The 25,224-nt window shown below is 41.4% G+C and overlaps 2 protein-coding genes across 2 annotated transcripts; one reads left to right on the plus strand and one right to left on the minus strand.

Annotated features, from left to right (window-relative positions):
- The first annotated feature begins 1,178 nt into the window (after window positions 1–1,178).
- On the plus strand, window positions 1,179–8,824 carry rab39bb (RAB39B, member RAS oncogene family b). Its single transcript, XM_070854457.1, has 4 exons — window positions 1,179–1,430; window positions 6,540–6,720; window positions 7,994–8,391; window positions 8,423–8,824. Exons 1-3 carry the CDS (start codon window positions 1,216–1,218, stop codon window positions 8,237–8,239), a joined length of 642 nt encoding a protein of 213 aa, XP_070710558.1. The 5' UTR covers window positions 1,179–1,215; the 3' UTR covers window positions 8,240–8,391; window positions 8,423–8,824.
- Window positions 8,825–17,260: 8,436 nt separating this feature from the next.
- vbp1 (von Hippel-Lindau binding protein 1) lies at window positions 17,261–21,990 on the minus strand. Its single transcript, XM_070854593.1, has 6 exons — window positions 21,889–21,990; window positions 20,103–20,227; window positions 19,519–19,585; window positions 18,731–18,829; window positions 18,473–18,611; window positions 17,261–17,405 (listed from the first exon to the last, which is right to left on the minus strand). Exons 1-6 carry the CDS (start codon window positions 21,967–21,969, stop codon window positions 17,329–17,331), a joined length of 588 nt encoding a protein of 195 aa, XP_070710694.1. The 5' UTR covers window positions 21,970–21,990; the 3' UTR covers window positions 17,261–17,328.
- Window positions 21,991–25,224: the final 3,234 nt, after the last annotated feature.

Genomic DNA, 25,224 nt, shown 5'->3' on the forward strand with positions numbered 1-25,224 from the left:
AATGAATAAAGGAATATGTATATTTGTTTTCATATTTTGGACTTTTTAGTGTTTCTAATGTTATAGAATGGTGAATCCCATAACTCTTCTGTTACTGAGGACTGAAGGAACAGCGGACATCTTGGGAATCTATGACAGCATCACAGCAGAGTGGAGACGAAAAACTAAAGAGTCATAAAATATAAGATTACTTGGCACTTCTTTAGTGCCTGAAGACGACCAGTCCGTGGGGACGTCACAGAGGCAGAGGACGTGCTTAGTTGTATTATGAAGATATTACAGGAGATGCACTCGCTCTAATTTAAAGTCACATTGCAGAGGCCACTACTCAAAACTTTATACGGCAAAGACAATTATGTGATCGTAAAGAAAGTTTCCCTAAAGTTCTCAAGAAAGACATTTATTAAAAATCCCCTCCAGACATGTTTTAAAACACATCAAATACTCTGCTTTGAATGATAATGACTCTTTTATTTGAGTTTTGACGCCTCCGGGCCACGACGTTAAGCTTTCCACCAATTTTTTTAATTAACAAAATACTGTAAAAATGAACACTGAGGTATAAACTGTGTCTCGTGTCTTCGTGTTTTGCTCTCTCAAAAAGTCTCCATCCAGAATGAACATGTGAATGTTTTTCATGCTGGACACAAAGCGTCTCCTTCTTCATGGATATAGAGCAGGAGCATGTCCTGGGGGGGGGGATAGGGGGTGGAGGGGTCACCTGGGGTGGCTCAGGTCACCCTGAAATCTACCTGACCAAAAAAAACCCCTGCTGAAACATCCTTGTCATGTTTGGTTCGGCTGTCAGATGATGTGACACCAACTCCTGCTCACAGATCCACACAAAAAACAAACCGCTCATGTTTACTGCACCTTATTCTGCCCCAGTAAAGAACCACAACATAACACATTTATGAGTGGGGGGGGTCATTTTCCCCTCATGTAATGAATCATTTCAATAAATAAATAAATAGAAAACTGTAATAACTGAAGAGAATCTGTTCAGATGTGTTACTTAAGTAAAAGTGTTAAAACACTAGAAGTACTTTATTATTATCATTATTATTATTAAAGGATAATAATCTAATGTTGCTCTCTCTCTCTCTCTCTCTCTCTCTCTCTCTCCCTCGCTCATTTACGCACGCGCACACACCACCACAGACAGACAGACAGACAGACACGCCGGCAGGAGCGACAGACAGGCAAAGCCAAGTCATGGAGGCGATCTGGCTCTATCAGTTCCGGCTGATCGTCATCGGGGACTCCACGGTGGGGAAGTCGTGTCTGATCCGGCGGTTCACGGAGGGCCGCTTCGCCCAGGTGTCGGACCCCACCGTCGGCGTGGACTTCTTCTCCCGCCTGGTGGAGATCGAGCCGGGGAAGCGGATCAAGCTGCAGATCTGGGACACCGCGGGGCAGGAGCGCTTCAGGTGAGAGCAGCTGTGGAGAGATAGGAGAAGTTTTCGTGTCACGTGTCCACACATCTGTCTGGGTCACCTCATGATGTTACTGTGACATCCCACCAGTGACCACAGGCTGCCCCTCCTGCTAAACTGTAATATAGTGCATAGGAGTTTGTGGGAGTGTGTTTCTTTGCCATGAAAAGAGGTAAAAGAAAATATTCAGATCCTTAAGTAGTGATGCTACGCTGTAAAAAAAATACTTTTCTAAGTACAAAAAGTACTTAAAGTATCAAGACTGACACCATTTAGTGTTATATTATAATATATTACATGCTCTTGTGGAGTTTAATCTGTAAAATATGTATCATATTTAATGATTGATTTGTTAAATAGATTACAGATAAATGTGGTGGAGTACAAAGTACAACGTCGTAGTAAAAAGTAGGATCAAACTGAAGCACAGGATCATGTAAATGTAGTGGACATGTCATATTTAGTATTATTTTCAGTAGTGTTTAGTATTAGTATTGTAATATTTGAGCAGAAACAAATAGGGGCAGTGTGAGGGTGAGGAAGATGGAGCGAACACGAGAGTTTGCGGACGCTAAATGCTACTTTGCAGCACTTTAAAATCCCACACAGACGGGAAATGAGGATGGAACAACTTCAGATCTTTGTCCTGGTTTAAGTTTACGTGGAGCTCACGCACACAGAAGAAGAGGGTAGTCAGCACGAGCAGCAAAGCACGTCAGAGGACGTACTGCTTCAGCAACAGGTGATCTCTGGGAAACGCAGTGCAGAGCCACAGCCACTGAGAAAAACAAAGAACTCGTGGTTTACCACTTTGAAACTTATCTGGAAACTGAAAGAGTCGTCCGGGGTGAAATGTTTCCTCATATCTTCTGGATATTTAATTGGGACACAGCTGATTTTACAGAACTGAGACCTCTGTCTGTGTGAAGACCTGACCTCTGACCTCTGACCTCTTTAGTGGAGGTCAAAAAGTGAGCAAATTGAATTTTCTCATAGAGATCAATAAAGAATAAATTGTGTAATTTACATCTCAGTATTGTTTGTCCCAAATCCAGCAAATCCAGGGTCTTAACACATTCTGTTAATTAAAAAACTTGGGCGATTAGTACTTAATGTGTGGGAATACCTGTTCAATGTTTAGAGCTCTACGACGTCGCCTGCAGGTCCCAAAACTCGAATTACCAGCTGCGACTAAATTGTTTGCCTGCGTTAAGCGAAGAGCAGTTACTCAAATGAGGTTGGAAGTGATACAAGCACAGAAAACGACCAGAGGGGCTGTTCCTACTACGTAAACAGATCAACGTGCTCTGAAATTCAGATGATTCTGCCAGAAGTTTTGTGACACGTTGAGAGAAACTCACTTCATAGACGTGTTTTAAGGTGCGTGTTTAGGACTGAGGTCACTTTGAAGCGACTGGAAACACAGATGAGAAACATTATTAGCGCAGTATATCTATAATATAATAATATGCTCTGCACACCTACAACGGTGTTACCACTTGTCCGGGGTGCTCAAATTTATACTGTTGGGTAGATTAAATCATAAGAAAGCATAATATTTTATAAGCTCTTTACATATTTTGTGTGTGTGAATTAAATTGCAGTGAATTAAAAAGTTCAGGGAGTCTCTCTAGTATAAGTAGAATGTGACATGAAAAGTACAAGTGTCAAAAATGTGTTTTTATAGGAGTTATAGGAGGAGAAGTGTAAGATTTAGTGGCATCTAGCATGTAAAGGAGCTACGGTGGCTGACAAGGATTCACTAAACAATAAGTGTGATCCTTTATTTATCGCAGCACAAACTGGTGTTCCTCTTTGTTTTTCTTTGTCTCAAAGCTGGTGCATTCGTGCTACCAAATTCAAGCCGCCGCTTTAGCATAAAAACACAAAAGGCCCCTGTTTGTCCCTTCAGAGCTACTGTAGAAACATGGCATTGCAATATGGAGGACTCCATGAAAGGACTCAGTCATGGAGAAAGGTTGGACTTCTTGGGTATAAAATTACCTGGATGTTGTGCATTGTTGGGTCCACACAGCATGGTGCACTAGTGTCTCCAGCCAGCGAACTTCCTGTTAGCCCTCCGCTAACTTGTCTGGAAATAAAATGTTTAAATGAGTTTAAATGGATCAAATTCATATCATATCATGTGGGTTGGGACACTCAAAAACATTTATCCACTGATTTTCAACACACCAATCACAGTAGCCACATCCACTCCTTGTGTAAAGTCTGAGTTTAGATATAAAGGGCTCATTCTAAGGTAGAAAATATGAGTTTCAGGTGATTATACACTACTAAAAACATCATTATACATACTGTATACCATTCTTTGCTAATAAATCCCCCTAATTCCCGCACAGTTGCACCTTCAAGTGCAGTACTTGTAAATGTACTTAGCTACATGGTACCACTGCCCACTGTGAGATGCTGAACCCCGACGCCATCACTTAAATGTTGGCTGAATGTCTTAAGATGTAAATATTTCTCCATCAGTGTGTCGAGGATCTAATGAAGCATCTCACAGCCCCCCAAAATGCATCTTTCACACATGCTTGCACACACGCCCACTCACACATCCAGCTCCACGCGTCAGCTCGACAGAAGGGGACCGGCCTCACCTGTCGGCGCGATTAGCGTCTCCATGGCAACCGCGACACATCCCTCCGAGACCCGAAGGACAAATCAGACACCTTCGTCAAATATCAAGGGGCCATTTTGTAGAGAGAGTCTGAGCGTTCCTTAGAAATTAAATCTACAATCTGATCATTTCTCTCTTCTACGCTGTGGAATATGAAAGTAAGAGTCACCGTCTGTAGGGAGAGTGATGCTTCATCTTCAGGAGCTTTGTTAAATGAGACAGCAAGCGTGTGAAGAAAAGTGATAAACTGTCATAGCTATAAATTTTAACATAAAAATCGAGCCAGATTTATTTCTTGTTTTCCCTCCTGTGAAAGAAATGGATCCACATTGTGAAAACAAAACTCACTGGCATGAAACTAATAACATGACTGCAGTTTCATATGTATGATTTCTTATGAATACTGTTCACATACATTGTATTACTTGTTTAGAGAGATAGACTAAAGGAAAAGATTCACTTCCTTATTAGCTTTTTGAGCCTGACAGGTTATTCTGTAGTTTATATTGTTCCCAAACACTTCAAACGGATTAAACATGCCTTCAGTAGGGGGTCAAAGTGTTGAGGACTTTCAGGGGAAGGAGAGTTGTTCTTGGAAGTTAAAACCTGCAACGACAGCCAATGAATTGATTGCCAGAAAATGGAGTTATTCTTTAGTGAAAAAACATCGAAATCCTTAACTTGATCCACTCAGTTTTGAGGATTTGGTGTTTTTCTTCATCCCAGTAGGCATTTACTCAGGTAACAGCTAGCATACCGGCTAAAGGCTGGTAACAACCATGTAGAGAGCAGTAATTAGAGACCAAATAAGCATTCAAATTGGCAATGAGTGAAATGTTATTGTTGAATTGTAGCTAAGCTAAGCTAAGCTAAGCTAAGCAGCTGCTGGATGTAGCTTCATTTTAACCATGCAGACATGAAAGATCATCAAACTCTACATTCAAAGTTTTCCTTGAATATTGTATGTGTCTTGTAACATTTAGCTGGATTTAGTAAAAAATGAAAGAAAACAGTTCTCTCTTGTGACTTAACCAATTTGGAAAAAAAAATCAGTTTGAGCTCAAAGAAACTGCCACAAACATTATTCAGTATTTTCTGACATTAAACAGACAAAACTTTTCGTTGACAAGTTGTCAGAATAATCGATAATGACTGAATGATGGATTCAGTCTGACGCTGAAAAAAGTCCCCAACAAAAGCACGTTTTATTTCTGCTTGAGGAACATTGTCTTTTCAAAACACTGGAACTATTTACTGCATTTGTAAGTTGTTTTTAATGATTTAAGTCTTCACTAGGAATGAATGGGCTTTGGACTCACTGTCAGTTCTGGTCTGTTCATGGGATTTGTGGACAGTAACAGAAATATACACTAAAACTTTAACTCCTCTGTCTCTTTTTCTCTTGAACGTGGTGTTAATTCAGCAGGTTCAAAGCCCCCAGATGTAATTTGATAGGCCCGCTAAGGTAGCCATTTTGACTCATGTACTGTAGCCATTTTGGAAAAGCATTTAAGATCCACTAGTACTGACGTTTTTACATATTTTGTGACACTGCAGTGCCTCAGATTTGAATCAATTTCATCTTCCTCGTCTGCTCTCTCCTCCTACTGACGACGCAGATCTCGTCTTAGTCACTGTTGTTTCATCTGTGTGGTCCTTTATATACACTGTATAAATATATGTGTGTGTGTATGTGTCAAATCAAATGAATCACTGGCTGGTTCTGAATTTTTTTTGCCACCTACTCCTCCTCTTGCTGTATCCTCTATCCTTCCCGTCGACTAATCCTCTCCTCTTCCTCTTTCATGACACGTCTCTCTTTCCGTCTCCACCTCGAGTCTGTAATTTTCCTTCTCGTTGTATTTATGTTGACGTTCTCGCTCCGAGGATATTGTGGGAAGATAGACGGCATCATAAGAGGGTTGGTGTGTGCGGGTGTGTGCGCGCAAGGTGTCACATCTTGTCAAAATCTAGCAGCGCTTCTCCTCCCAGCCGGGCTGCAGTGTTCGTTTGGTAAAATCAAAACACCGCAGTTATAGTTTCCACTCAGGCTCAAATGATATTAACTTTTAATGGCTGACATTGATATGGATGTAAGACAATATTGTTGTATTTAGATGATCTAAAGTGATTTGATTTAAATGATCAAGATTATCATTTTAGGCATAATCCTCCATACATCAGCTTCTCGCCACCTAATTTCTCCCAACTCGTCAGCTCCTCCACCTGACACCTCTATCACTTCAGCCTTTTTTCCTTCTTTCACACCTCCTGTTATCAGTTTCTTCCTCTGATTAGCTTTCCCCCTGGATTTATCACGTCTTACTATCCCTTTCACTTATCTCAGCTTATCTCTCGGCCTCTCAGCCTTTCCAAAACCAAAAGCCACGGATTCATCTGTGTGTTTGTCTCCTGTAAACCGCAAACATTAGCATGTCCAGTTAACTATTTTACAACCTCCACAGGTCCATCACCAGGGCTTACTACCGTAACTCCGTGGGCGGGCTCCTCCTGTTCGACATCACCAATCGCCGCTCCTTCCAGAACGTCCACGATTGGCTGGAGGAGGCTCGCAGCCACGTCCAGCCGCACAGCATCGTCTTCCTATTGGTGGGCCACAAGTGTGACCTGGAGGGACAGCGCCAGGTGTGTAGAGCATAAAAGTGAATGGAAACAAATGGCTTTGTCGAGCTCAGATTTGTCGCTGTGGGTAGTGGCTGTTCTGAATGTTATGTAATATTCGATATAGCAAAGTGTGCTGCATTAAAAATAACACTTTTGTTCAAATTTAGATCAGCACACATTTGGATCAGAAGCGAGTTGTCATTGTTTGTTCAGTTCTCTTGGGGCAACTGGAAGACAGAGAGCAAAAAATATCAGCATTGAAATTTAGACAGTACAGGATGACACTGCAAAAAGCTGTACAATAGAGTGAGTGTCTACACTCATATAAAATAATGTTGTATAAACAGGATTAACATCAATTAAACCGGGAAGATATGTCCTGTGATATAGGACTATAACTGTAAGTAATGCTACTCAGTGCAGATGATTTGATGTTTTTGATCAGTCTCCTGTGGTTTGGTTGCCAAACAGTCCTTATCAGTGTGAACTCTGGTTTATTTGAGCGTAAGCAAAATGCTGTTTGAGAAACTTTCCAGCAATGTCGCTGTTGTTATTTGTTGCTGTTGCTCTCTGTCTCTCACTCTCTCTGTCCAACCCCGACCCCGACAGTAAGCCGCCCACCTCTGAGCCGCCGCCACTGTTGCCTAACACCTGATGCTTGTTCATATGGGAATCCTTGACTGGTTGGGTCTCTTAATTAGGCAGTCTGGTTAAGACCTGCTCTGACTTAGTGGAAAGCATCTTGAGATAACATTGTCATGAATAGGCCCTATATAAATAAAGACTGAAGATTGAAGATGAACTTTGGACACAGCAGCGTCACACAACGCAGTACTGCACTGACAGGACGTGGGACCACAAAAACGTCAGAGATCTAACGTTTCTTGCACGTTAGAATAAAATAGACTGAAATTTTGCATTAAAAAAAGTAAAGGTTTCCTCTCTACTGCAGGGTCTTACTCCACAGGACCTTATTTGAGGTTATGGAAGTACTGGTGCATGGAAAAACAGTGTTTTTGCTTGTAGTGTTTCGTCTTTAGTGATGCACTTTTGGTTCCCTGTGTGAAAAGAAAACGAACCAAAAGCTTCAATCCAATGATTCAGACCAGAGCAAACAAACTAAAATACTCTAAGTTGCTGCATTTAGTTCCTGGTGCTCCGTAGTTCCTGAGACTGTTTGGTTGAAAAGGGGCTATTGATCTGGACCTCAGGACTTCTACTATTACATCCATTAGCCCTTTACTGCCCAGTTCCCACATGGGGAAGTTTAATCTCATCTGGTTTGATCTTCTAGGTGACCCGCCAGGAAGCAGAGAAGCTGGCGGGGGCGTATGGGATGCGCTACGTGGAGACGTCGGCCCGTGATGCCATCAATGTGGAGCACGCCTTCACTGAGCTGACCAGAGACATCTTCGCCCTGGTGCGGTCCGGCGATATCACAATCCAGGAGGGATGGGAAGGCGTGAAGAGCGGCTTTGTCCCCAACGTGGTTCACTCCTCGGAGGAGGTGACCAAGAGTGACCGGCGCTGTCTATGTTGATCTGGCAAGAGTTTTGGGACTGAAGGTGAAAAGGGGAGGGATCCAGGAAGGATTCAGAGGGGAGCGGCTGACGGACTGAGGCGTCAGCTCTCTGACTGAAACTGTTGGTAACCCTCTATTGTTCTTTCTTCAGACTGGATACAGAAAGGGATGTTTGAAGAATTTCAATGAAAACGCTGGCAGAAGGCGGAGAAGAACACCTTGATCGTGGGTGGATTGCTGAAGGCTTGTGCCCATTTCTGTACACCTTTTATTTCTCGAAGAGGAAGGATCACAGATGCTCATTTACTCGTGAGGGCTCCAACGATTCAGTTCCTTTAGCTTTGGTTTGGGCTTCCTGCCTGAAAATCCCTCGCTGAAAGTCTTAGAAAGGCCTTAGAAAGAGGACCCATCTTGGTCCTTCGCCAAAAATACAATGAAACTCTCGACTTGTTTAATCCTTCTTTGTCCCATCATCTCTTCCTTCACCTCTCCTCCCACTACTTCTTCAACTCCTCCTCTCCTCCAATATGCAATTACATGATCACATACGATACGATCACTTTTACGTTCCAACATCCTCCTAGCACATATCATTTGAAAAAACGTTTTTCGTCAGCACCCGTAGATTCAACCGCCCTTGTTGACAAGAGTTGAGTCTCTCTTGTGCTGACATTTTGCTCCACATTCCACTACTAGAGCTCAATGGGGAAGTCCTGGAGGTCCTAAATGTAACAAGGGAAGACAGATTTCCTTCCTTGAGCTGTGATCTTGTTGCCAGAGACCACATTATTTCTCTTTGGAGCAATTTAGGCCTCCAGCGAGCTCAATGACATTGACTAGAGGGTTATACCCACTATCATTCTGCTAAATACCGCACTATAACCAAACATCGTCACTCATCTATAATGGGAGGAAGAAGAGACAACGTGTACAGCATAACTGACCGAGGTGGGCGAGCTTAGCAGCTCCTAACTGTCCGCCTTTAACTGGGGATTTGTTAAGGTGGACCAATAGGAATGTCGGCGCCAGAAAGCACCTTAATATCCAAGAACTGCGGAGCATCACTTGGGACTTTTAAAGGGTGCTAAACAAGCAGGAGACAATTTATTTCTTGAAAGCAAAGCAAACAAAGAGGGACCAGACCACGGACTCCACAAAAGAACCACATTATCCACAATGCACGCATACGGACATTATAATCATGCTAAGAAAGTCTAACTGGCAGGCACTGAACCAAGCCAACACAGATACAGGCACGGGGGAAACTACAGCGTTACATTTTGTTCTGAGCAAGTGGTTTATATGCCTTTTTTAATGTGTGTGCACTGGTTTGATATCTCATCAACCCTTTCTTTTTATTTCAATACACTCCCGTGGCTACATTAACCAGCAGGCTGATGTAACCAGAGTAGGGACTTGGGAATTCTCTGGAGTTCAAAGATCCACTTCAGCTTAGAAACTTCATGCCTTGGAAGATGATTTTAGATGCACTGTAGCCAGATGTTGAAAAGGTGTAAATGCATCTGCGTTGGAGAGACATACACTCAGCTGCCATTTTATAACGCACACCGAGCGGAAACTAACTACGGTTATAATGTTCAGCTTTGTTTAAACTGTTTTAGAAACGGTTAAATTCAACTTTATGATAATTTTGGAGGGGTTATACCGAGAGGTGCTTCTATTATCTGGACATGATATGAGAAACACTTTTCAGTATGATGCAACACAACTCAACAGCACCATAAAATTACATCCTCCATTACGGCCTTCATGACAGCAGGATTTACGGCAGGGGTATTGTACTATTAATTTGAACAAGGTGCACCCAATAAAATGGTCACTGTGTGTATGCAATCATCATTCCTTCCAAGTGTGACTATCAGTAGTCGGCCTGTGGGGAATGAAGTGTCAATGGGGGTAAAACTGTAACCGTAACTACTGCAGAGGTTTAAGAGACAAGCTGTTTGCCATCATCACCATTTAAAGGCAAAACGTCTCCGTTTGGAGTTTGGCCAACACATTTAAAGGTTTACATCTTCTGCCGTTTGGTTCCGTGTGAGCGTAGGCATTTATTTTACTGTTACATTAATGTTTTCTTGCCTTTACCCAACATGTCTGGCCAGTTACTGACGTTTCTTTTAATAAATCAGAGGCAGTGAATGACACTGTTTCAGGGCAAAAACTTGAACAATGGTGTTTTCAAGGGGACATAACAAAAAAAAAAAAAATCACGCGAGTTGGCAGTAATACACAAGCAGATTCCCATTCAAACTGCATATTCCTATGAGATTAGCACTGGACCAAATATTAATGATCTGTTTTTATGTGTGTTTTTGTGAGCCACATCTACCTACATATTTGGCTGCATTTGCTATAATTCAATTAAAACTTTTTTTTCCATTTAAAGGCTGACGAGTAACGGAGAAACTTTGGTAGCAATTAAATGTACTTTACCTCATCTACTTTAAGTAACTTAAACCTGGCTTTGTGTAAATGTTTATTTCCTTACATCATTTTTTCTTCTTGTCATATTTGATAAGTATCTTTGACCCTCACACACAATCCTACATTGTTGCCTTTGTCTCTGCTGTATTTCTTTTTTTGAATTAATTTGTCCAATGCCTTTCTGCCTGCAGTTCATAATTACAGTCCTCTGTAGAGTGAGGTGACTGTAAGTGCTTCATTTTCTCACGCTGTATGCCTTCTTTTTACATGCCTCCAAAGAGTTGTGCTCGCGTTATCTTATTTTTACATGAATGTATCCGCAAGGGGGGAAAAGGTGAGACTTCACACCCATTTCTCAAAAAGATGAAAGGTGCGTGTGAGAAACATTTCCAGTCAAAGCGACACGCCCCGTTTCCTTCCACAAAAGCCTTGACAGAGGTGATTTAAATGCTTTGAAACTCGAATGGAAATCATTCAAGTGACACGGCTAGACACACTGCATTATTTCCTACTGAAATGAGTGAAATGTTGCCAGGTAGAAAAGATCGATCTGCACAAATCCTTCCAGAAATAATAATAATGATAACAATAATTATAATAATAATAATAATAATAATAATAATAATAGCCTGCATTCTCCCTGTTGCCCTTTTAGAAATTCAACATTGTCTGTTTTCCTTTCTCCGCCTGCTGTATCATCACCAGAGCTTTCTACTGAAACACGTTTTAAGCGCTCCCAAGTGGACGTCATGGAGTAGACAGTTGAGAAGAGCGAAGGTCTGTGGGTGTGGGTGTGGGTGTGGATGCAGTCTCCTGTGTGTGTGCGGCTCCTCCTTATTGGCTGCCAAGACTCTTTCACCAGATGTCAGCCAGCTGGTGGATCTGCTCTGCTGTACAGCACCCAGTTGGATATCTCTACGCTCTGTAATATCTTGCTTCCACTCTGAAATATTGTTTTGAAGAAATGCAGCAGCTCCACATTTTGGGAAAACGTGCTCACTTGGTTTCTTGCTGAGAGTCCGATAAAACCACAAATTGTTGTTTTAACACTTTGGCTTTTGCACTGATTAAATAAATGCGACATGATGTGTTAATGAGGGGGCTTTAGAGGTGCTAGTAGATGGAGCCAGGCGAGCTATTTCCCTGTTTTTAGGCTTTATGCTAAGCTAAGATAACCAGCTGTGTGTTTTTTTTCTTAGAGTACAGACATGAGAGGGGCGTCTGTCTTCTCATGTGACTCTCAGTAACAAAGCAAATAAGCACACTTCCCAAAATGTTGAACTATTAATTTAAGTAGCTACAATAAAATACAAAGTCTTTAAAATGTCATGTTTGGAGTTTACTTTTTGACTCCCTCCGAATTCATGTTTGACTTCCTTGTTCAATTTTTGTTCCCTGTTAAAAAATTCTTTGCATCTTCTTACTTTAGTGTTGCTGTGATGTGCTTTTGATGCTCCCTTTAATACATCATTCCATGAATTATTCTATTATTTTAAGAGCCAGTGATACTTCGCCTTAAAAGATGAATTTATGGAATTTAAATTTGAACTTGGCTGAAAGTAAACAGACTAAATACAAGAAAATGATGCAAAAATGCACAAAAAAGTGTTTTAGAATGAAAAATAAGATAAATCTTAGCCATTTATTGGTTCTGTAATGAAGAGGCATTTTTCTTTTTGTACCCTTCAGTTCTCGGTTCTCCACTGAAAACCATGCATCTCCAAATTTGGTGACTTTGGATTTTTCTTATTCAAATTAAATAAATAAAAGATAAAACATCATCAATGGGTTGAGCTCACCTACTTCTTAGGCTAAATCAGCCCCTGAGACGGTTTGGTCATAAAGCTTAAAGCAGCTCTCTGTCTTTGCTTGTGAAAAGGTCAGACCACGTAGACCAGAACAGGCAACATTTTGGTGAAACTGGCTCATTGTCCTTCATTTTTTAACACATTCAATGGTGCTTGAATGTCAACAAAAACATTAAGCCCTCTTTAAGCTTCTCACATCAATGATTGTAAAATATGTCCACTGTTAGAAGAGCTGACAGCTAAAGGTTTAAAAGAACGTCTTCAAATCACATATTTAAATGACAAAAAAAAAAAAAAAGATGCCACCAAACAGCAGATATAATTTGTGTATTTTGAGCTGACAAATGTGTAATATGAACTCAGTACACATGCTTTTTAAAGTGGGCTGTCAGGTCTGATCCTGAAGCTGCCAGACTTACTGCAGGGATGCTGATTCCAGTATAATATAATGTAATAAGCAGCAAGCGATTAAACACCATTAGAGGCCTCTTCAGCTGCTAAAGGTCTGGGGGCGGATGTTAATGTTTTTGGCTTCACTGTTAGTAAAGCGAATTAGTGTCCTTCGTCGATTTCAGTAAGTCACATGACAGTGCTGAACTTGGAGGAGGCGGTTTTCACCGTCTACTCTGTCAAGGTTGTTTTTTCACACAAGCCTCTTTGGTCTTTTTTTTTTTTAATTTTTTTTTTTTATTGATCCGATCTTTGTGCAGACAAAGATTTGAAAACTCAGAGCCGTGTTGACAAAGTCACCTCAGGACTCGTGAAGGGATCAAGGGCAACGTTTAAGGGAGGCGCTCGTACGATAGAGAGCAGTTTTATGTTTGACAGCAAAGCAATCTGCAGTCTTTTGGCTTGTTTACAGACAAGCAAACACTGTGATTTACTGGCACTGAGCAGCGTCCTCTGCCAGGATCCTTGGCAGCGTTTGGTTTCACCGAGGCTGCTTTCACATACAGAATACATTAGACTGCCAAACTGTCCTCAGAGAGGCCGAACTGCACCCTCACACGGGCTGGAAAAAAAAGGGCTCTGTTGAATTCCTTGTTACAACTTTTTGTTTCAAAGGAATAGTTTGACATTTTGGGAAATAAACTAATTTGCTATTTTACAGAGAGTCGCATGAAAAGATCCATTTCACTCTAATTTGTTTCATTCGTACAAAAACAAAAAACTAAATAGTAAAATTACACTTAATCTTGAGCTGAGAACAACTGCTTCTTTGAGTCTTACCTTAAATATATTGGGCCTCAGTATTGATTCATCCAGGTCATAGTTATTCCTTAGGAGTCAGCTGGACCTGTTGAAGGTACTTGAAGACGTTTCGCCTCTCATCCAAGAGGCTTCTTTAAGTTGTGCCTCTTGGATGGGAGGCGAAACGTCTGTTTCAGAGTTAAATGACTGAGTATTTTAAACATCTATCACCTTCCTCAGAGGAAGAACAGATGCGTTCCTCTGTGACTCGATTGTAACACTAATGCCAATACATAAGTAGCATAAACTCGGAGTGTTCTGAGCAATAAATAATAAGTCAAATCAAATAAGCGTGTGGCCAAAACGACCTCTGGACAGGGACACGCTAGCTGTTTCCAGTCTTTATGCTAAGCTACTCTAACAGATGCTGGATGTAACTTAACATTAACCTGACAGACATCTTCCTCGTCTACTTCTCAGTCTTGCATTCCTCGTTAGGAATATCGTCCCTGGTCTTAAGGAATCTGCAGCCTGAGACAGACGGGAAATGACCCTCCATAAGCAGGCTAGTTAATCTGTAGGCCTTCTTTTATTTTAGTAGTTTAGTAGAGTTGGGTAAAACTGGTGACAGGAGAAATGGCTTAATTACTCCAGACTTTCCACACAGACCCTGCATACACACACTTTTATGGTCAAGGAAAGATAAAGTGATTCAGACAAAAGGGTAGGAAATAAACACAAGCCACTGTCGGTGCGTCGCCGTGTTTAACCTTTAGCTGGGTTTTCTACTCTGAAGGGCGACAGGTCGTCAGTGTGCAACAGCTATATCCTCCCCTCAGGGTAACCCGGAGCAGTGACAACAAAAATTAGGTTTCTCTTTTCACCTTTCAACCTTCTGAGCTGTACAGACAATTAAGTTTAGCACTGTCCTTTATCCTGCTGGGTCAAAGTGGACAGACTCTCCTTCCTCCACCCTCCTCCTCTCTCAATAAACTGAAATGAAAGAAAAATAAAAATAAAATGTGACTGGAAAACAAGCATATTTCTTAACCCAGGTTGTTGCTTTTTTCATCTTAAGCTGGTTGTTGAGAGAAGGATGCTGTTAAAACACCAACTTTATTATTATTATTAATTCAGCTAATCCTGACCCCTGCAACTAATTTCCTTTAAATTAGATACTTCTTCTTCAGCCTCCACAAACACAGCACATCTGCATTATCAACCGGGCAAAGGAGACAAGACACAGAGGTCCCAGAGGCAGCGGTGGAGGAAGTAATCAGATTTTTTTTTAATTTAAAGTACTAACACCACACTGTTAAAATACTCAAATACAGGAAAGCCCTGCATTCCACACCTTATGTAAGTATTATCAGCAAAATCATCAGAAAAATGGTCCCTATCATTGTGTACTATAATGTATTTTTGGATTAATATCACGGCTGCATTACTGTTTGATGCATAAATGTTTACAGTTTGGCTAATGTTAACTACTTCATGCACTGTTCTGCAGTTTAACCTACAGCAACACATCGTGGTCTATGACATCATCATGTGTTTGTATTGCAGATGTCCCGTGAGATCCACACACCTCTAACAAGTTTTGAGAAGAACAGCCTGCTTTTAGCTTTGTGGGATTTTAAATATGGAAATAAAGAACTATGAACGTGCAGCTTAGTGTCGGTGGATATTCATGACAGTAAAAAGGCAGCTAATGAGAAATCCAAGGCATTCTGATGGTGAATATTAAAAATCCTTTAACTCATGGATGAACCAATGCGTTTCGACTTGCATAAAAGGATTTTTAATATTGACTCTCAGTGTTGTGCATCATGGATTTCCACCCACACTGAGCTGGACAGTCAGAGCTTCTTATTTATATATTTCTACTGGCTCCATTCTGAACGAGCACCTGAATTTTCAAACTAATATCTCAATTTTTATCATCATCAGTGATGCAGGATGTCTAAATAGTTAATCTTGAGAAGTAGGAGCACTTCACTTTCCCGTTTATCAGAAACAGGAGGGATATGAAAACCCCTGGTTTGTGCACTCGCTTCCTCTTTTAAATACACTGTTGTGCTGTAGTTCCACTTCCCACCACTGGAGGGAAGCACCGAGGACGCCAAACAGCACAGGTGTGGTTACCTGCGTTCAGTCGGCTCGTACGCTTAAAGCTCGAGCATCACTGCACAAACACGTTCAGTTAAAACGCCTTTGTGTTTCCACTACGAGCTGCTCATTAAGGGACAAGATGTATTAAAAGGTGGAGAGGGAAAAGTTAAAGACCAAGCAGCAGGAGGAAGAAGAGGAGGGAAATCATCTTCAACATGTCAGCGACACGTGTTACAGCTGAGGGTGGTTTACTTTTAGCTGCATCACAGGAAATTATAATCTGAGCTGCCTATGGACGACCATGGAAATGATTATGAAGCATTTCATTGATATCCAACAGGACAATAAATACAGGAATGTGTAAAAGATTTTACAAATGAATTAGTGAATCCATAAACAAATAGCCTGAATATTCCATTAAGTGGCATTTAAATGGGCAATAAAATTAACTTTTAATATATTAATAAACAGGGAAAAACAAAAACACAAAACTATAAATATATCAATTTAGTCGTTTACTAATTTATATTCCAATTGGATATCAATTACTAAAATGCTTTCTAATCATTTCCGTACCGTCCATCTTCAGCTGCAGTTCCTGTGAACGTCATCAGATGAAGAATGAACACACAGAGCACGAGGTCAAGGTCTTGTCTCTTTGCCCAAATGTTCTTCTTTTACTTCATTCATTGTTTAATGAACACAGTGAGAGACAAATAAATACAGGCAGAACAGTGGCTATAAGGAGAGGAGGAGGAGGAGGAGGAGGAGGAGAAGAAGAGATGGTCGGGTGAGGAGAGTCAAAGGGGACGGAGGAGGAGGAGGAGGAGGAGGAGGAGGAGCAGCAGGCTCGGAGCGGGACTACAACTGATCCTCTGAACTCAAAGTCCTGCAGTGAGTGAAAAGTGGAGCCACAAGGCAGAAATATTCTGTATTCTTCGTCTCGACCGCTGTCGTCCTATAAGCCTGATTCTACGGAGTATAACGGCAACTGGGAGCGTTTCAGGAATTAACTTAACTCAGGTCCCATGTGTGATTGGTGTTGCAGGTAGAGTGGAGAAAAAAAAACAAGCGCAGGTCAGTAAGGAGGGAAGATTTAGCGAACTAAAGACGATGCGAGAGAACCCTCACTCACAACCCTGCCGAAGATAACAGGAACATACTTTAAATCAATAAAAAGAATACAAAAATCGCCTCGTTGCCTTTGTTTTTTTTGTTAGTTTTTACTTGAAAAAATACTTTAAAAAGTAACAAATCAACAGAAAACAGTAGTGGTGGAAGTGTGAGCTTCACCTGATAGAGGGCATATTAGAAAGAAACCACAACTATGAAAGCGTGCTTGATTTAGCTTTCCTTCCGTTTGGCGCCATTCACAAGTCTTCTAAATAATCTCAGTGAGTTAAATCAAGCACGCTGCAGCTTTTCCAGATGTTTCCAACATGTCCTCCTATCTGCCGAGCTCTGGGGTGAACATACACATGAGTTGGGGGACAGGGTTCCTTTTTTATTGACTACAGAGGAGATAGTTATGTGGACGACCGCCTGTCGATATTAAGACTTGTCTGCTGATTTGAGGAGGTTTTCTTTGCTCCTTCTCTTCACGTCCCAGTTGTAGACTCGCGCCATGTCTGAGGGGAGCACCGAGTTAAGGAACAGCAGCAGCAGCAGAGCGACAGTTTTATTTCATAACGTACTGGAGCTGGAGGTTTCCAGGTTTTGTCCCGAAGAATTATAACAATCAAGGCTGAACTTTTGTATCTAAGAGGCAAAATTTGGTGCTAAAACACTCAGAAAATGAATCATCAACTATTGTGATGATTTTTAAAAGCAACTACTAATCAATTCCAGCTTCTCAAATGTGACGATTAGCTCCGTTTCTCAGTTTCATTTCATTGTAAAGAGATTACTTTTAGGTTTTGGGCTGCTGGTCAGACAAAATGAGCAACCTGAAGACTATGGGTTCATTTTTTAACCAGTTTCTGATTAATTCATCTATTAATTAATCAGATGGTATGAGGTGGATCAATGCACAGGAAACACACACTTAGAAGACTAAAGCTGAGAGATTTAAGGTGCCTGACAAACTTGAACATTAGGCCTCACAAACAGCGTTAAAGGATCAGTTCACTCAAAGTACAAAGCTACATGTTTTCTTTCTTGCCTGTAAATTTGTGTTAACTGACCCTTTACAGGAAACCTTCAAAACTATTTTTTGGCTTAACATCTGAACTGGTCAATTAGCAATTAATAATGTGTTATATGTCAAAAATATGTCAAAAAATATTTTGAAAAAGGCTTTCATCTTGACCGGTTTCTACACAAGTAGGTGTCAACAAAAACTACTCATTTAATTGATTTACAGTCGTTTTAACAAGAAAGACTTCACGTTAAATAAGTAAAGATGAGTCATTTTAAACAGAACTGTGTTACAGTACCAAGGATCACTGTAAAACTCAGTATTAGGCAACACGTCAAACTACAGAATATTAATATTAACACTTCCGATTTGTTCATTTTGTATTTCTTACCTTTTCTTGTTCTACCTTTTTATTACTTCTGTCACATGGGACAGAAACTGTTAGGAGAAGCATAACAAGACTCAAAGTCGCCCAGTGTGAACCTTTCAAAGCAGAACTAGGAACAGCAAGATGTTTCCTTGAACTCACTCAGACGAAGCTACGTGGTGGAAGGATACTGACTTCGGTGGTGGTGAACTGGTCTCGCAGGAAATCCAGGTCGTCCTCGAGCGTCTCTAGGTTACGAGATGCCGTGGAGAGGTTCTTCTCTAGGAGAGCCTGGGCTTCATCAATGTCGTACTCCAACATGACGTTAGCCTGTGGGAGGGAAGAGTTGGAGTGAAAGACGGGACCCAATTTACAGCCTTTACCCCCATGACAGCACCAACACTAACACAGCAGTAAATAAAACTGGCTTTAATCCGAGGTCCACTCACCCCTAACCATAGGCAGACTTTGTCGGTGGGCGGCACTGAGGCCTTGCAGTAAACGTTGTCAGCCAATAGGAAGTGTGTTTCCATGGGTGCCGTGGTATCCTGGGAAAACAAATCATTACAGCAAACTGGTCAAAAAAAACCCTCCATCGTTCATTTTTCAAATCACGCTGACGAGGTTTTCTTCAACGACTCAGACAGACAAACGGCACAGATGATAAATCCTTCAGAGGAAAGTGTCAGCTATGAAATAAACAACAGGATTTACAATAAGCAGTTGTATGTGGTTTTGTAGGATTTATACAATAAGAAAAAAGGTAAATCTTTGTAGAATTTACTTACTCAAGAGGATTTTGTTTGCACCCTAAACATATACGTAGTTTAAAATAGGTTTCAAAATGTTTGAATTAACTATTGAGGAATGTTAAGTTAAAGGGAATCTTTAAGCTCATCTGAAATACTCAAGTTTTTAAGTAAGTAAGTAAGTAACAGTTTATTTATCTATTTTGACAGTAACTGTTTGAATCATGCTGAAGTGAACATCCTGTACTGAGCAGTTTGGGATAAATACACAAACTGTTACTCCCCTAATGGGAAATTCTAATAATGAAGATGATAATAATGATAAGAGGATTATTCAGACACAAATTCAGATATGTATGTGCAGCAGCATCTTATAGCACAATAAACTGAGGACAAGCAGGTTTGGTAAAACTAGCAGTCAGGTTTAATCCAGATTATAGTCCGTTTTCTGTAACATTTCAACATTCGTTTCCAAAGATGATACACACCTTTTTCTTCTGCATGTGCCGTAGGATTTCTAGCGTCTGTGTGATTTGAGGGATCTGGCTTTTCAACCTGCATATCCAGAGAAATGACAAGTCTCAGTCAGGAAAGGACAGTCGTGTAACGGCCACAGTGTGAAAATGTCACAAGACGACTTACAAACCAACAAAATCAGAATACGACGTGAGTTTACTGGGATTAAAGCAAGAAATGTTTGAGAGCCTGAAAAATTAAGTCCTTGACAAAGACGTTAACAAGAAAATGTGTCATCAGTGCTATTAGTGATGCTATACTTTCGTCGCTGCTGTGTGAAAGCCACTGCTTTTCTACGTCCGTCCTTTTTTCGTCTTGCCCTGCAGCTTCTTGCAAGTCGCACATCACTTTGACTCCGTGCATGTAAGCTAAATTAGTGAAAAACAAATCTGCCGCCTGTCTAGTGCACGGCTGCAGGGCCCCTTTGAGCTCCACCTGACAGAGACATCCCGTCTCCGGGCGGACACAGGTGTGAGCGGTGACGCGTCTCCGCTGTCAGCAGATCAACGAAACGCATGTTGAAACAGAGTATAAACAGCTTTGTTGTCGTCGTTACCGGAGTTTCTTTTGAGACAGGTTGAGCTCCATGTATTTATATTTCTGGTACTGTTCGTCAAGCTTCCTCAGCGCCGAGTCTGCCGTCTCGTTGCCTGGCTGCTTCATAAAAGAGTCGACATCCTCCTGTGAAGTCCAGCAGAGGAGAGAGACAGAGAGAGAGAGAGCACACAGTGAGCCAAGACGTTAACCAACACCAACTAATATCAGAGTTTGAGTCCAGGTAACAATACATCAGCTGGTCAGTTGGGCTTTTTTCCAATACGCATTTGAATCTTTTGATTCTACATTATTGAAGAAAGAGTAAACTCATCATTGCTCTCTGGTGGACAAACAAAGTCATGGCAGCACTGTTTTTAAATGAACTCAAACACATCTTTGACATTTCCGCACTGCTATTTCTCATGAGCCGATGAATCAGCAATATTGAAAAATAGGTGTCTTCCAATAACAAAATCAGCCTTCTATTTTGAGCCTCGGTGTGAAACTAGTGCAGGCTGGACAGCTGCACTCCAGCCCTCAGATCACTACGCTGGCTACAAGTTTCTCAAAGAGAAAGCCTCAAAATGTTATTTCTTGCCCATAAATCACTGAATGGTTTAGGCCCAAGTTACTGATCGGATCTCCAGACCCAGAATGAACTTCACAGACCTCTCAGGTCGGCTGGTTCTGCATTACCGCCTGTTCCCAGAGTCTAAACTAAAAATGGTGAAGCTGCTTTTAGCTTCCTGTGGAACGACAAACTGAAAGTAGAGCCAAGGCTGGAGACCTGCCTGCTTAACATCGCTATTAATTCATTTTCTTTCCAATTAAATGTTACCACCACTATGTTGATAATGCCTAAAACTCAATAGTCACGCTCCTTCATCTTCCTCGGGGAGAGACGGACGCCAGAGGCACCAGGTGCTGAGGAGGCTCCATCCTCCATCTCCGCTCTGTGCATTTAAACTCCCCTCTGTCTCTCTGCACCACTATTACTGTGTCTTAGTGGCATCACAACCATTACAGCTCTGTGGTTCACAGGACACCACAGGTCCCATGTGTAAAGAGAAGGTTTTAAATTAACCTCACACATGCTCCTGTACTCCATATGTAATACTGTACATAGCACAGCCATTTGGGGAACTTGAATTTGGACATTGTGTATTGGATTTATTTACTGGATGATATAAACACCACATTTTTTTTTACTACACCTTATTTTTTGGCATTGTGTATTTCTAAAATTGCATTTCTAGAAATTACAATTACACCCTGAAGTTACATTTCTGGTATCTTTTTGAATCTGCTGATCCTGAACTGCTCACTTTCTGTGGACTACATTTTGTTATCTACATTTATATTTAGGACACTCACCATTAACCTGATATCTGACTACATCAACAGTCTCTCCTACTTTGAGCTGCATGTGCTGCACCACACCTTCCTCTGTCCTGACTGTTTCTACCTAAACTCATCATAATTAAGGAGAAGGGAAGGGCTGCACCACAAGCAGCTCACGGCTAAATCAACTGGCTGACTCAGACACTTAAAAGCGCACAGAGGAAACGAGGCAGGGTGAAAATAAGAAGCTACAACACACAGTGACACGGTGATGTCCATAGATGGAGTGGAGCAGCCGCCCAGCCTGCACACACAGCAGGATTAGCTCACTTAGCTCCCATGCTAACTCGGCTAACTAGCATGACGAGCCCACAAACGTGCTGCGGGTACAAAACGCGTCTTTTCAGCGGTCTGCTCCCATCGTACACAGGCGGTAAAACGGGAAATAACATATCTGTACCCACCACAAACACAGCTTCGGGGATGCCGAGGTGCTTTTTCTTTGTCGCCTGTACAGCATTGCTGTTGTCTATGGTCGCCGCCATCTTGGAGAGAGGCTGCTCCTTCCTCCCTCACCAAGAAGTCTGAGGAGGAGAGAGGAGGCTCTGCTGCCCCCAGCGGCCACCAGCCGCAACTGCAGCCACGGCTGCGCCCAAATTAAATAATAATACAAGAATGAATCAATTCCCAGTTAGATTTCAGAGGATATTTATTGTAGAGAGTTTTTTCATTGTAATCCTTGGATTATTTGGCCTCGCTGTTCTGATTATCTGTGAATATCCTGATTTGCATTGTCTGTCAAAGCAGTTTGTTTTTAAAGGTGCCACTCAAATAAAGTTTTCTTTTACTGGTCTGGGTGGTCTGGGTCTGATCTGGGTACTTTTATGCCCGGAAGTCGAATATCTTACGGCTTCATGTGGTACCAAGCACATGTGTATCCACTTCCATGGGCTTCCAGGGGGTTTTCAGGACGGTCTGCTGCTGAATGGCTGGAGGAGGTCACATTATGACATCATAAGGGGAGCCGAGTCTAAAGTCCTCACACACATTTACTGAAAATGAAAGAGGATGGTCTTTTCTTATAGTTTGACTGTGTCTAGACACTCCAGGAGACACGTTTATGTTGAAAAGACACGAAAAAGGGACCTTTAAATAGCCGAGCTGCCCCTGAAGCATGACCTTTGACATGGTGTGGACCACGTGTTGTGTGGCCGTATGATAAAGTGATAATATTTTTTGTTGCTAACTTGCAAAGAGACCCCTTGAGCTCTCTTAAAAAGCATTTTTGCATGAGAGGTAAATCAATAAATCTTAAATTTACGAGCAGTGAAGGTGAAGTTTTTGAACGTTCATTTTTCCCAGGACCAAAATGTCTTTTAACTTTAACTTTTAACAGTTGGATAAATATGAGCCCTGACTTGTCAGTATGGTAACAATGGTGGGAATGAGATGATGAAAACACATGAACACACTTACTTCACATGGCCCATATATTCATTAATTGACATCATTATTGAAGCCATTTGAAACAGTTTGATTAATTTAATTGATCTTAAGTTTGATAATAGAGCAAATATACCACTGATACTTTCTGAGATTACCACAAGTGTTGCTGTAACATAATCAATCAAATAAATGAGGCCATCACTACAATGATTTAACATCATTTCTGTATTGTCATATCCATCTTACCCCCCCCACCCCCACCCCACATCAGATGGGAAAGGTTTTTAAATCCTTAATTAAATCTCATATTTTTACCTTAACTGTCACTCAGCTGCTTAGTCTTTGATGCCTCTGGGCATTACGAGGAACCGTGTTTCTAACGGAACGGCTTCTTGTCGCTCTAAACCTCTGAACTCCTGCCAAACAAGCACAAAAGCCATCTTAGCCCCCGGCCCACGATGCTTGTTTCCTTCTTCTATCTGCATGCTTGAACTTCGCCTTTCGTGCGATTGATTTAGTCCGCAGTCCTCAATCTGTGCAAAGAACTCACGGAAATAGTTCACAATGTGCCCAAGCATGAATGTGTGTTTGCAACGAATGGACTATTAAAAACAAAGTCAAAGTCTTACCACCTCACTGTCTCACTGTGAATCAAACTTTTATTTGCATAATTCAAGTCATACACAAAATACATTGTCAAAAAATTGCCTTATTTCATGGCTTGTCGTGTCCCTGCTAGTCAGATTGATTTAGATGAACAGGACCAGAGGCTTTCATCTCTGGTTCTCCCTTCTTTTTCTGACTCAGCGCTGTCTTTGTGACAATCAGCTCTTCTGGGCTGCATATGTACAGTGGTGTGAAAAAGTATTTGCCCCAAGGAAATAAAATATATAAAGAATAAATTTTTTCATTGCTTTTTTCTTGGTGAGGACGTTAAAAGGCTTAATATCAGACATAGATGACCTGAGTAAACACAAAAAGCAGTTTTTAAATGATGATTTCATTTATTAAGGGAAAAAAGCTATCCAAACCAACCTGGCCCTATGTGAAAAAGTAATTGCCCCCTAAACCTAATAACTGGTTGTGCCACCCTTGGCGGCAACAACTGCAATCAAGCGTTTGCAATAACTGGCGATGAGTCTTTCACGTCGCCGTGGGGGAATTTTGGGCCACTCTTCTTTGCAGAATTGTCTTAATTCAGCCACATTGGAGGGTTTTCGAGCATGAATGGCCTGTTTAAGGTTCATGCCACAGCATCTCAATCGGATTTAAGTCCAGACTTTGACTAGGTCACTCCAAAACCCTCATTTTGTTTTTTTTTGAGCTATTCAGAGGTGGACTTGCTGGTGTGCTTCGGATCATTGTCCTGCTGCATAACCCAAGTGCACTTGTGCTTAAGGTCACGAACTGATGGCCGGACATTCTCCTTCAGGATTTTCTGTTAGAGAGCAGAATTCATGGTTCCATCAATTACGGCAAGTTGTCCAGGTCCTGAAGCAGCAAAGCAGCCCCACACCATCACACTACCACCACCATGTTTGACTGTCGGTATGATGTTCTTTCTCCGAAATGCTGTGTTAGTTTTACGGCAGATCTAACGGGACACACACCTTCCAAAAAGTTCCACTTTTGTTCCGTCAGTCCACAGAATATTTTCCCAAAAGTGTGGGGGATCATCAAGATGTTTTTTAGCAAGTGTGAGATGTGCCTTTGTGTTCTTTTTGGTCAGCAGTGGTTTTCACCTTGGAACTCTCCCATGGAGGCCATTTTTGCCCAGTGTCTTTCTTATTGTTGAATCATGGACACTGACCTTAACTGAGGCAAGTGAGGCCTGCAGTGCTTTAGATGTTGTTCAGGGTTCTTTTGTGACCTCCTGCATGAGACGTTGTTGCACTCTTGGAGTCATTTTGGTAGCCGGTAGTCCTGGGAAGGTTCACCACTGTTCCATGTTTTCTCCATTTGGGGATAATGGCTCTCACTGTTGTTCGCTGGAGTCCCAAAGCCTTAGAAATGGCTTTGTAACCCTTTCCAGACTGATAGATGTCAATGACTTTGTTTCTTGTCTGTTCTTGAATTGCTTTAGATCGGGGCATGATGTGTTGCATTTTGAGATCTTTTAGCCTACTTCATATTGTCTGTTTAAGTAATTTCTTGCTTCTACAGCTCTGGCAGTAATCAGGCCTGGGTGTGGCTAGTGAAATTGAACCCAGCTTTCAAAAATGTGGTTAATCACAGTTAAGTCATGATTTAACATGATTTATTTCAAACGCTTGGTTGCAGTTGTTGCCGCCAAGGGCAACAAGGTTTAGGGGGTAATTACTTTTTCACATGGGGCCAGGTTGGTTTGGATAGCT

The sequence above is a fragment of the Pempheris klunzingeri genome, chromosome 23 (assembly GCF_042242105.1).
Source record: "Pempheris klunzingeri isolate RE-2024b chromosome 23, fPemKlu1.hap1, whole genome shotgun sequence".
Classification (NCBI taxonomy): domain Eukaryota; kingdom Metazoa; phylum Chordata; class Actinopteri; order Acropomatiformes; family Pempheridae; genus Pempheris; species Pempheris klunzingeri.